Source organism: Urocitellus parryii, chromosome 1, assembly GCF_045843805.1.
Source record: "Urocitellus parryii isolate mUroPar1 chromosome 1, mUroPar1.hap1, whole genome shotgun sequence".
NCBI lineage: Eukaryota > Metazoa > Chordata > Mammalia > Rodentia > Sciuridae > Urocitellus > Urocitellus parryii.
Genome location: NC_135531.1, coordinates 256,709,568 through 256,723,789, shown reverse-complemented (window position 1 = coordinate 256,723,789; position 14,222 = coordinate 256,709,568). Strand labels below are relative to the sequence as shown.

General features: G+C 34.7%; 1 protein-coding gene across 1 annotated transcript in view; it reads right to left on the bottom strand.

The window, feature by feature from the left end:
* Pikfyve (phosphoinositide kinase, FYVE-type zinc finger containing) overlaps positions 1-14,222 on the bottom strand; it is an 80,610-nt gene that overhangs the window by 56,290 nt on the left and 10,098 nt on the right. The window contains exons 6-8 of the mRNA XM_077803415.1: positions 13,465-13,636; positions 6,142-6,349; positions 4,137-4,226 (exon numbers count right to left, since the gene is read on the bottom strand). Of these exons, the coding sequence (XP_077659541.1) occupies positions 4,137-4,226; positions 6,142-6,349; positions 13,465-13,636 (470 nt within the window). The remainder of the gene's footprint in view (positions 1-4,136; positions 4,227-6,141; positions 6,350-13,464; positions 13,637-14,222) is intronic.

The following is a 14,222-nucleotide window of genomic DNA, read 5'->3' as shown; positions in this document are numbered from 1 at the left end:
AATTGCTCAAGTCAAAAACCTGAGTCATCTTTGAATTCTCTTCCTGTTGTGGCCTACATTCAATTGACTAGCAAATGTCATTATGTCTATACTCAAAATGTATACAAAGATCATTATTAGGAACATTGATAAAAACAGAATACATACAACACATCAGATGACAGAAATTTCTTACCATTATAATTTCCAGAATTTATACATGATTATGTAAGGGACCTTAATTTTTTGTTCTAAGGGAACACAATTAAATATTAATAAGTAAAAAATAAGACTTCCTGTTTCTGGCCTGACATGTAAGAATCTTAGAAATTTTTACTCTGTCCCAACAACCAAAAGGCTAAAAAAACTGAAAAGTCAGCAATTCTTCATAGATCTGTCAGACAAATGAGATCACAGGACAAACTGCTACTCCTATCATAAGAATGAGACAGGTGCGTACAGAGAATAACAATTTACTGGAGCAGAAACTCACAAGTAGAAACCTCCCTGAAAAACAACTCATTTTAGGTAGAAAAACCTGAACTATAATTGACAAATTACAGATAGCTCAGTGTGAATAAGCCTGAAAACTCTAGGTGGGCCAAGTATTGGGGAGTGGGGCATGTATTTGTGAGTTTCATTTTCAGGAGTGCTACCAGGTCCTCGTGGTGAATGTCAAAGAAAAAGGCCCTCCAGCTCCCCACCAGCAGGGAGGAAAAAAAATACAATTTTGAATATGCCAGATCTTTTTAATAAGGCCTTCCCCGAGAAGAAACTATTTTATTAGAGCCTAACTTAGTAAAACAGCAGAGCTAAACACTCCCCCCTCCCCAGGGGAAGAGAAATACCTAATACCAGCCCCCTCTAAACCAACCATGTGGGGGAAGAGAAATACACAACTCTAGCCTCTTCCAACCATCCTGTCCCACCTAAGGAGGGCAAAGGAGGGGGGACAAGGACAGAGGGATAGGGAAGTACTTAAAAAGTTTATAGTCCCATGGCACAGGCTCACCAAAAAACTGAGACTTAACCAAAGGAGTCTGAAGATACTTCCCCTCATCCATGCCTTATCATTACATGACTAAAGAAAGGCCTATTTACTGCAGTTTCTTTCACCTACTACATCATGTCTAGTTACCAACCCAGAAGGCATACTAAAAGGCAAAAAAAAAAAAACAGTTTGGAGATATAGAACAAATATGAGAAAAAATTGGGTACGGCACAAATGTTGGAATTATCAGTGCAAGAATATTTAACAAAACTTGTATGAGATCTAAATGAGGAAAACTACAACACATGAATAAAATAAAGAATAAATAGATATTTCATGAATAGGAAAACTCAATATTGTCAAGATGTCAGTTTCTCCAAACTTGATCTGATTCATTGCAATACCAATCAAAAACCAGCAAGTCACTTTGTAGACATCAAAAAAGTAACTCTAAAGAATATAAGAGGCAGCAAAACACCCCAAATACTCAACACACTATAAAAGGAGAAAAAGTTGGGGAACTGATACAACCTGACTTTAAGATTTACTATAAAGTCACAATAATCAAGGCATGGTATTGGTAAAAGAATAGCCAAATACGTCAACAAAACATAAAAGAGCCCAGGAATAGACTCACATAAATTGTCAACTGACCTTTGACAAAGGAATAAAAGTAATACAAAGGAGCAATTAATCTTTTCAAATAAGTTTCCAATCTGAAAACTCAACTGTCCATCCACATATTAAAAAAAAAATAAATCTAGAAAAGAACTGATACCCTTCACAAATTAACCCAAAATGGATCACAGACATAATTGTAAAAGGCAAAACTCCTAGAAAATAACATAACAGAAAATCTAGATGATCCTGGATATGATAATGAGTTTAAAAATATGACACTCAAATCACAGTGCATGAAAGAAATAATTGATCATCTGGACTTCATTAAATTCTTCTGCTCTGCAAAAGACAATGTCAAGAAAATGAAAAGACAAGCCATACACTGGGAGAGAATATTTGCAAAAGACACATCTGATAAAGGACTATTATCTAAAACACAACAATATGCTAGGTGTGGTAGTACATGCCTCTAATTCCACCAACACAGGAGGCTGAGGCAGGAGGATCACACGTTAGTGAGACTGTCTCAAAATAAAGAATGGAAAAACAGTGGGCATGGGGGCTGATGATATAACTCAGCAGGAAGGCACCTCAGGAGTCAATGTTCAATGTGAGTAATGCCAAAAAAAATTTTTTTTTAATTAACAATGAGAATTAAAAAACAATAAAGTTTTTTGCTGTATTAAAAAAAAATAAAACAGGGCTGGGAATGTGGCTCAGGCAGTAGCGCGCTCGTCTGGCATGCGTGCGGCCCGGGTTCGATCCTCAGCACCACATACCAACAAAGATGTTGTGTCTGCCGAGAACTAAAAAATAAATATTAAAAATTCTCTCTCTCTGTCTCTCTCTCTCTCTCCTCTCTCACTCTCTCTTTTAAAAATAAATAAATAAATAAAACAAAACAAAATTTTTTAAAACCCAACGATGAGAAAATAAACAAACTGATTACAGATGGGCAAAAGATTTTGACATCTCACCAAAGAAGATATACAAACCACAAGAAGGCAGATAAAAAAGATGTTCAACATCGTATGTCACTAAGAAATGGCAAATTAAAACAATAATGAGATACCAATATACATCTATAACATTGGCCCAAATCCAAAACACTGGAAACACCAATGCTGGTATCATGTGCAGCAAGAGAAACTCTCATTTCATTCCTGGTAGGAATGAAAAATGATATAGACACTTTGAAGAACAGTTCGAAAATATCTTACAAAAATTAATCATGTTCTTATCAAATGATCAAGCAATCATGCTCCTTGGTATTTATCTGAATAAAGTGAAAATTACTCGTACACAGGTATTTATAGTAATCTTACTCTTTCAATTGCTAAAACTTGGAAGCAATCAAGATGCCCTTCAGTAGGTAAACAGATACTGTACAACTGGACAATGGAACATTATTCTGCACTAAAAATATCAAGTCATAAAAGATATAGTGAAAACTTTAATGCCCATTACCAAGTGAAAGAAGCCAATCTTAAAAATTTACATACATTCAGTGTATATAATTCTGGTAAAAAGGAAAACTACGGAGACAATTTAAAAAATCAATGATTATTATGGGTTAGAGGGACAGATGAACAGACAAAACACAGCAGATTTTTAAGGCAGTGAAACTACTACTCTGTATACTACAATGGTAGATACATGTCATTTTGCATTTGTCCAAATCCATACAACCTACAATACCAGTAGACCCTAATGGAAACTACAGACTTTGAATGATAATGTGTCAGTGTAGGTTCTATAATAAATATACTATAATAAATATACCACCAATGTCCCAGATATTCACAGTAGTGAAGGGTTGAGCATATGGAGAACAATGGAAAAGGGCCTCTGTACTTTCTCCTCAATTTTGTTATCAGCCTAAAACTACCATGTAAAATAAATCTGATGAACTAAAGAAATAAAAGATAACAATGTGTGAAACATACTCTCAAATGGTTCAGGAAAAAAATGTATGTGCATGTGTAAAATGACAGAATAGGCAAAAACATAAATAAGTAAATCTTAATGAATATATGGATATTTATTTTCTTATTCTTGCAAATCTTCTGCAAGTTTGAAAGTTTTTTAAAACAATTAAAAATTCAAGAAAAAAACACTCTCCCCATCTCATTCAGAGTAAAAGTCCTGACAATTAACTGTAAAACTGATCTACTTCAGACTCACAGGATTGTTTCTTATTAGTTGCTGGGAACTTGTCATTCTTGTTTTCTTGGTACACTCTTATACAAAAGGTCCACAAGGTTTCGTTCTCTCACATCATTCTCTCACATCCTTCAGGTCTTTTTACTAAACTAGAAGACAGAGGATGGTGTAGGTCCCAATATCTTAAGCCATTGATGAATACTGGAAAGAGCTACTCAAAGAATGAAAGCAAGAGCTGACCAACAAAAAGAAAATGATAGTTTAATTCAGCTTTTAGAACTGGGATTATAACAAGCAATCACCTTTTTTAATGCTTGTTGTTATTACCATGACAGGAAATAAAAAACAGACACAGAATACAGTGTTTCCATTTAGCATTTACCTATTTCGAGCGGGGGATTTCCCAGCATCCTCCTGAACAGATACAAGTCTTGTTGACAGAGCAGTGTTGGAGGAGTCTGGATGAATCAAACTATAAAGAAAATAGGAAAATATTGAGATCGCTTGGAACAGTAAAAGGCAAACCCAATTCCAATGAGATGCTTTAACATTTAAAAGCAAATTAAATCTCTTCCCCTGAAATTGGGGGATTATGGGTCACTTTTGCGCTTGCTTGGATTAAGGTGAAAACTGTGTGATTATCATATCAAATGTCAAAAGAATGATAAAGTTTTTTAAGTATACCAAACATTAAGAACACCAATAGCCAAACACGGTGGTGCATGCCAGTAATCCCAGCAACTCAGGAGGCTGAGACAGGAGGACTGTGAGTTCAAAGCCAGCCTCAGCAATAGCGAGAAGCTAAGCAATTTAGTACAACCCTGCCTCTAAATAAAATATAAAAATAGGGCTGGGGATGTGATTCAGTGGCCATGTGCCCCTGAGTTCAATCCCAAATACAGCCCCCCCAAAATAACAATAAAATAATAAAATTGGTTGGATAAGTGACTTACATGATAACTTCCCAAATCACATATATATAAGATGGAAATGATTTGGGAAATATGAGTTCTAAAACTTTACTCTCTGTCCCCACAGCCCACTGGAATAGCAAAATAAGAAGCAAACCTAGGTCTAAGAGCAGGTTCCACCTCTTACTAGCTGTGTGACCAAATTTATTATTTAATCTTTCTGAACTTCAGCATCTGCATCTGTCAAAAGGAAAAAATAGTGCCTACCAAAGAGGTATAATGAATAAAAGAGAATGAATATTAAATAATTAGCACAAAGTCTAAAACTATTATTCTACCTTTGACATCTATCAAACACCTCTCAGGAAGCTATCATACCTGGTTTGTTTTATAAAATTTGTTTTATTAAATTGTACCTGCCAATTAAGGGCTCATATAGCCAGATCATACACAATTAAAAGATATTACTAATTAAAATAAGCAAGAATTGAAGACTTTCTATACTTTGTACTATATTATTAAATATAGAATCAATTTTTTAAATTTATAATAGGTATGTAAGATATAAAGAATCATGGTACTACAAACATCAAAAGATTCATCAAGTAATTTAAGAAAAAAAGAACACTATCACTGATTCCAAAGTACCTATGTTCCAACCATGATTTATTTTGTATACTTCTGAAGTTTACATAAATGAAAGGTTTGTGGATGTATGATTATACGAAACATCTTTTCCATTTTATATTATGTCCCTAAGATTCATACATGTTCAACTATAGTGGTAATTGGTTCATTTTTTTATTTGTTTAAATATAATGTACAGTAAAATTCCTCACTTCCTTAAGATGTAACTGAGAAAATATCTCATCAGAAAAATGTTGGTTAAAACTCCAAGCTCTTTGATATGGTCAGATTTGGTATTATGCTTAAGAAAATTATGTTGCTAGAGAAAGCGATCAGAAACTGATGAACCTAGGACACTAACTCAAACAATTCTAAGTAACTTCCAAGTAACTTCCCCTACTACCAGTCCATTTAGACCTGCAGAAAGACAGGAAATGTACCTTTGGAAGGAAAAAAATCTAATTTCATTTAGAAATATGAATACAAATCTCATGAGTATTATCCCTAAAAAGACTTCATTAGGAATTATTAATCTCAGTGACTTCTGTTGCCTATTCATCAAATATCATGAAGTTTATATACATGCCATGTGCTATTCTTGGTGCCAACAGTAAAACAGTGAGTGAACAATGAAGATATAGTCTCTCGTCTTATTGAGATTATACTCTAATTGGTCAATAACCTCACTACCCATAAACATCTATGATCCTGCTGGAGGTGAACCAAAGAGAAAGGAGAAAATGGTGAATTTGAAACAATTCAAAGAATAAAAGTCAACCAAAAGCACTTATAAGTCAAGAAACTTAGTATTTCTCAAGTTTAAATAAAATTATATTCAAGTGCCAGTACCTTTGCCAGGCCAAATCATCCTCTAAGAATATGTTACGGCTGGCTTTTCTACTCCCAACAGGTGTTCGGGGTTCACTGGGATCAAGTACAGACACAGAGCAAGCAGAATCTGAAAGAGCATTCAAATCTTCCCCAATGGAATTACTGTCTGTGGAATGAGCATAACTTAAGGCTATTTTTCTACAATAGGTGCAAGCTCGGAGGTCTCCTGGGAGGAAAAAAAAAAAGAGAGAGAGAGAAAAAGGAAAATGAGTAAAAAATAGCAATACTATATTATTTAAAATATTTTAAATCCTTGGGTTAACAGATAATCTAATAACAGGAAAATGTCTTCTAGTCTTAAAAGACTACCCCCCCAAAAAAATTTCTTTAAATATTTATTTTTTAGGAGTAGGTGGATACAACACAATGCCTTTATTTTTTTATGTGGTGCTCAGGATCAAACCCGGGTCCTGCCCGTGTGAGTCAAGCTCTCTACCACTGAGCCACAATCCCAGCCTCCCAAATTTTTTAAAGAAGTAAAATACTTCAGCTGGCTCTGTTAAATATTTTAAGAATCATCACTATAATAAATTTATCCAGGGGCTGGGGTTGTGGCTCAGTGGCAGAGAACCTGCCTCGCACATGTAAGGCACTAGGTTCAATCCTCAGCACAACATAAAAAAATAAATAAATAAACAAAATGAAGATATTGTGTCCATCTATAACAAAAAATACTTAAAAAATAAAAAAATAAATTTATCCAAGTGTCCAAATTACTTCAAATATTTATAACAAGGTAAGAAAATCTGACCCAATCATACTGGAAAACTCTGTTTGTAAGATATCTTTTCAAAATTGTAAAAATGAAATAAGGGATCTATCAAAGGTAGGAATTTCAAACAGAAAAAATTTCAATACAGTAAATAAACCAATGTAAATGTAAACAACACAATTTCCCTAGGCAACAAGTGAGGAACTTAAAGTTTCTATTATGAAGCCCTGAAGAGTGGCCTCTAGAAGGGTACACAATTTTGAAATAAACTAAGAAAATGGCCTAAACACAATATGATATATTGAGATAAACTTTGCTGAAATTCTTATAACGAAAAGTTAAAATAGAAATGAAATGTACTTGGGAGAACAAACAAGATTACTTAATACTTCTAAATTTTTTGTTTTTTTAAGGATGTAGTCCTGCCCAAAAATAAGTGTTAATTTCTACCTTGTTTTTCTAAAACATTGTTTTGTGTGATTCCGTAACAATTTGGTATATTAAAAATGGAGGTGAAATAGTCATATGCCACATAATGTTTTGGTTAACAAGATCACATAATACAATAATTGTCACATAATGGAGCCGAAAAACTCCATTTTGTTCCCCCCACCTGCAGTGCTGTGGATCAAACCCAGGGCCTCACACTTCTGAGGCAAGAATACTACCACTTATCTGTAGCTCTGGCCCTTGAAAAATTCTTATCACCTGCTGATGTTGTAGCCATCATAATGTTGTAGGGCAACACATTTCTAATGTTTGTGATGCTGTTATAAATAAATCTACTACTCTGTAGATCTTATAAAAGCATAGCACATACAATTACATATATTACATAAAAGTTGATAATGATGATAAATGACTATGTCACTGACTTATGTCATTATGATTCTACACTTTTTATCATTATTTTAGAATGAACAACCTTTTACTTATAAAAAAATTTACCATAAAACAGTATACCATGTTGGATCAGTAGCAGTCTCTCAATTGTTCAAGATGCTATGTTGATACTCAGAAGGCTAGATAGAAGGAACACCTGAGGCCAGAAGTTCAAAACCAGCCTGTTCAAAACTGCAAGACCCCAAAAACCCAATCCACCCTACCAAAAAAAAAGGGCCATAGGGATCTATTAACCAGCACCATCCAGGTTGGTTTAAGTATATTCCATAATGTTCACACAAAGATAAACTCACCTAAGTGATGCACTTCTCAGAACTTACCCATCATTAAGCAACACAAGACTATATTTAACTTTACATGTAATTTAACAATTCTACCTTAATTATTTATTACCACTACTACTAAAAATCTGAAGTGACAGAAAAGATTTCTAAAAGTTCACTGCTTTTGCCATAATTTCACCAAGTATAATAATACCTGTTTTATTTTAAAACTATTATTATATAATACTTAATTTTATTAAACTATACATGTATCTTAATCAAAATAAAATGTCAGTTGTTGATATACTAATTTCTGTCACAATTTAAAAGATAAAATATATTAAAACTATTAAGAAAAATAGATCTGCATCCACTTCAATCAGGACCCCAGAAAACAGTAACAACAAAGTGAACACCAGTCTAGGATAATCAAAGCACTAGGATAATTACCATCAACTGATCAAGGCAGAATTACAGTGAAGATGTGAAATTACTTCCTTCCTGAAAGACCTACTGTTTACCATTACAAAAGCGGGTTTGTTTCTTACACTATTAAAGGAAATCTCCCTGAACCAGTCAGCTCTCAAAACTAAAATTATCAAACCAATAAAGACAGTCAAGCCTGACCAGAAAAGTTTCATTTCATTAGAGCATTCATCAGCAAAGGCCACTACACATATAAGTGTATTATATGATGGAAAAATAAAGGCTAATGAGACACAGTCCTGCCACCAGAGAACTCACAGTATACTGGAGATGATGGACATATATAATTTAAAATGCTGCATGATGAATGCATAGATATTACTTTTACTATTACCATAATAATTGCTTAATATTCATGGATCCTTTGATATGTGCCAGACATTGTTCCAGGTATTCTACATTTATTCAGCGTCTCAATGTGCAATTGTGCACTAAATATATTATTCCCATTTGTGATGGTTAATCTCAGGTCAACTTGGCTAGACAAGGGGTTTGGTCAAATAATCTAAACAGTTATCTGGGGTGAGGGGTGCAGGGAGTATGATTAAAATCTACAAATACTGAAGCAAAACAAATTATTCTCCATAAGGTAGTGAGTCTCATCCAATCAGTTAAAGGTCTGAGGAGGTAAGACTAAAGTTTCCAGAATAAAAAGGAAATACTGCAAGGCAGAAATCCTATAGGAGTTTTCAGCCTGCTAGCCTCCTTGAGAATTTCAGACTTGCCAGCCCTTCACAATCATTAAATCACTTGAGCCAATTCCTTAAAATACAGATAAACTTCTCTCACTCATTTGCTCAGTGTGTGTGTATAACTCCATTCATTCTGTTTCTTTAAAGAATTCTCACTAATGTAGATTTTGGTACTGTTATGTTTGAATATGAGATGTCCCTCAAAAGCTCCTGTAGTAATGCAGTAATGAGGTGAAATGACTGGATTGTGAGAGCTGTAATCTGATCAGTCTAGCCTAGTTTAAATGGACCTCCTGGTAACTGTAGGTAACTTGTATGTGGCTGAAGGAGGTGGGTCATTAGGTTTATGTCTTTCCTCTCTGCTTCCTGACCCCACCATGAACTAAGCAGCTTTCCTTCACCACTCCCTTCTGCCATGAAGCTCCATCTCATCTCAGGCCCAGAGCAGTGGACTCAGTTGACCATGGATTAAACTTCTGGAACCAGGAGCCAAAATAAACTTTCCCTCCTCTATATTGTTTTTGTCAGGTATTTTTTGTCACCAGACACACAAACATAACTAAAACTGGTAAAAAGAATGGTTCCAAAGGAAAAGAATTTTAAGGATAAGGTTCCTGAATGGGCTTTCATGTTTCTAGAACTGGTTCTCTGATTGGACTGAAAGGCACTAATGATTTTATTTCTAACAGCAAAGAGAATATTGATAATCTATGGTGTGCTTAGCAATACAAACATGCAAAATATCACCTATGTATGGATACTCCTAATCAAATACTTATAAGAAGCAAGATTATGAGTTACTACGTATTTAATATCTTTGAACATTTTTGTCAAACTAATAAGTATATTAAGATAAACTTATTGTTCCTAATTGCACTACACAAAGTAGAGAAATAAAAGAATAACCTCAGGATTCAAATTCCCAGTTCAAGAACTGAACTAATTAAAAGTTTCTGTCTTCCCTGAAAGAATCCTTTATCTCCTATGGCCTCAGTGCTAAGATTGCTGAATATCTAACCAATTCTCAAAATACAAGTGGCTGAATTAATACACATAACAACAAAGACAGAGACAGGAGTGATGGATCTGTTCACAAGCCAAAGAACATGAAGAACTACCAGCAACCACCGGAAAATTAGAGAGAAGCCTGGATGAATTCTCCCTTGGAGCCTCCAGAAGGAAGTAAGACTGCCAATACTTTGACTCCAAGCTTTCGGCCCCCAGAAATGCAGAAATGGGAGAACAAATTTCAGTTGTTTAAAAAAAAAAAAATACCAAACCCATAACTTCAATTACCAATCTTGCAGTATGTCTGCTAATAAAGTGAGGACACTGATTAGGAAGAAATGGGATCCTGAAAATTAGAATGAAGATATATGGAAAAAGCCAAAAGAAGCTAAGGATATTAAACCCCCAAATCTGAACCTCCTGTCGGAAGTGGCCTTTCCAAGTCATCTGAAATTAACTCTGCTTTGCTTCAGGAATTTGTAATGCCCTCCCTCGAGTTAGGTGCCTTGCAAGACACTTCTAATTCCCCTCAAGATCTATTCCTAGTACCTCCATCCCATAGTCAAGTCCTGCCAGGTCTTAAAGGTAAGGTACAAAGTAGACCAATGTGGATGTATGCGGTATACCCGAAGAACCACATGATTATTCCAATTAATATAGACAAAAACCCAAGGAATGTGTGAGATGGCTATTGAGGGTATAGGATAAGAGTGGACAGAAAATTGGCGCAAGTTGAATTTACTGATATGGGACCACTAAATAGAGATTCCAGATTTAATCTTGCAGCTTGAGAAGTTAAAAGAAGCTCTTAAGTCTATTTAGTTGACTGGCTAAAATATGAATCTTTAAAAGGTGGCTTATATTAAAAATGAAGATAAAATGCCTGAACTTCCCTGACATACTACAGAGCAAGGAATACATAAGCTTAGGAAACAGGAATGAGTCAATTTTGCACATACATAACCACACTCCCTCTCTTATTATGTGATGCTCTGCATGACCTTTGGGCTCTGCTAGCAAGAAAGACATCATCAGAGGAGTACCCTAGACCTTGTACATCTACAATGAACCAAAACAGGTATTTGGGGTTTTTTTCCTGACGCCAATTATGAAACAGGGATTGGTATGTACTGGTTTGGCTAACATAGCCAAACCTGCAGAGGAACTCAGTACAGTCAATTCATTGTTCAACAGCTACTGGGTTTATTTGGTCAAGATACTCACTCGTAATTATGGAAGCAGAAGCTTCTCATACCTGTTGTATTTGGAGCTATCACCAGGAACTAAAAGCTAAAGTAAACAAAAGACTTTCTTCCTGATAACTTGAATAATCTGGATGTGGACACAACCACTGGGACCTAGTTATGATTTGATTATTTATAAAGTAATGCTAATTGTGCTAATTCTTGGAAAGCATAAAAAAATCTAGTTGTGATAGTAGTGTTTGATTTGACAGAAAACTAAAGTAAACTTTTAACAATAGTCTCTCTTTACATATGACTTAAGGAATTTACCTATGGATATTAGTAACCTTTTTCTATGATTTGCCCGTAATAAATCATACTTGGTCACACACATAAAATAGAGTGGATTTGCCATATAAGACCTGCTCCGTTATCCCTGAAAGATATAACTTTCAGCGCAACCATGAAACATAAATTTGTGAGGGGAGACTCAGAATCCCTGAAGAGCTCTGGCTGCTATTGCTTTTCTTTTTAGATAAGAAATTACTGCTACCACTGCACCAGGAAAACCAAATGCAGTTGGGATAACTGGATCCTCAGGTATCAGGGGCCAACGGGATTTATGGCCTTTGAATACTGTGACTATACAATTAAAGCAAGGAAACAGTCAACTTTTTCAGGGATTACCAGCACTAACTCTAAACTGAAACTAATTCCAGGGACTCAAACATCACTGTTGTTCACCAGACACAGCAGAGGCTTAGGGAGGCATGGCAACTGATGGGAGTTTTAGCTCAGGTACATCTCACAGTGAGTTTAGTGGGTCCCTAAGCCCATTCTGAGGTTATTTCATCAGTTCTAGAATATATAATTGATATAGACATATTCAGCAACTGGTAAAATCCATACATTGATTCCTTAACCTCTATTATGGTGCTTCTGGCCTCCAGAACTGTAAGACAATAAATTTCTATTGTTCAAAGCCACTCAGCCTATACTTTGTTATGGTAGTCCTAAGAGACTAAAATGCCAGCCAGGCATGGAACACACACCTAAAATCCCAGTGACACAGGAAGCTGAGGCAGGATGATCACAAGTTCAAGGCCAGCCTCAGCAATTCAGCAAGACCCTCTTTCAAAATTAAAAAAAAAAAAAAAAAAAAAAAAAGACCAGGGATCTAGCTCAGTGGTTAAGTGCCTCAATAAAAAGGAAAGAAATCAATCCTAACCGTATGAGATAGATTTTATCCTAAGGGTAATGATAGCTCTGAAAAGGTATTTATCCCAAGAGTACTAAGCAGGGAAATAACCTGACATGATCAATTGGCATTCTTCAAATACTGACTTGAATATGAAAAATGAATTCAAGATAGGGAAAAACTAGGGGTAAGAAAATCTCTTAAAAGCTCTAGTCAATCTGGATGAAAGATAATGAACTTGTAGCAATTTTAGTTTCTTTTTTTTTTTTCAAGTGAATGAAAGCAAAAGGAAAATCTATACAATAACAAAAATAACATGAGAGAAGTCAAGAGCATTTTCTTGAGTAATTTCGGTCCACCTTCCACTCCAAATCACTGCATAAATCCACACACCATTGTCAGCTTTCTTCTGTTTCAACAAATAACTTGAATTTTCAGTATTGCTAAAATTTGACTATGTTCCTTATGGAAGAATAAGAGTAAGATACAATTTGCCAAAACATAGTGTCATATAAGTCAAGAAAAAACTTTAAAAATAAGAACTCTCATAATAATATAAATTAGAAATCTACTCTAACCATCTTGTCTGATAACTTTTAACATCCCTAGAGCTTTCTCCTAGTATCTATGATACACTGTCTTTTATTCTAGTTATTTTTTAACTTTCCATCTACTTTATCACTTGACTGTGAAGCGCTGTCGCCCTCACTATTGCATCCCCACGCCTTACACACATGGCCCAAAATAAAAATTGGCTTATTGTTGGCCCTGTATTATAATTATTTTATACTTATGACCTTTAAAAATTGTAATACTGTCAATAAAATGCATTTACCTGTATAGCCCATAAATTTTCCAGGGATTTCTTGATTACAGCAACGACTGCAGAAAATCTGCCCACATAGTCGGCAATGGTGTCTGCGCCTAAAGGTTGTGAATTTTTCACTACAGTCATAGCACTCTTTACATTGGCTATCTGGCATCCAGTATTGCTTCAGGTCACTATCCTATAACAATAAAAATGTGTGAAGACTTCTTGAAAATACTGATTTTTATATTGTAATGGCAAATAAAATCCTTGAAGATTTTTTTTTTACAGAAATTAGAAGTTAATTCTAAAATTCATAAGAAATGCAAAAGACCAAAATGACCAAGAACAATCCTGAAGAATAAAACAGGATTTACATTACCATCCATCAAGACTTATTCAAAAGCTATATAATTTTAAATAGTACTGCTGCAAGGACAAAAAAAATGGAGATATGGAACAGAAAAAAGTAGCTTAGCATACACTAATGTGTACATGATTTTTGTGATAAGATTTACAGCACAATCAATGACAGATGGTCTTTCAAAAACTATGGTGCTATCCTCATGTCCATTATATCCAAATAGACATGAAAATAAAAGGAAACTTGACCCTATTAATTCACACAAATAATAAAGCTTCTTAAAAAGAATCATAGGGGTATATCTACAGATCCTGGCCTGAAACTAAAACAGAACTATTTAAAAAAAAACACTAGCCTTAAAAGGAGGAAAAAAAAAAAACTGATACAATAAACCACATTAAAGTTAAGAACTTAGGTTAAA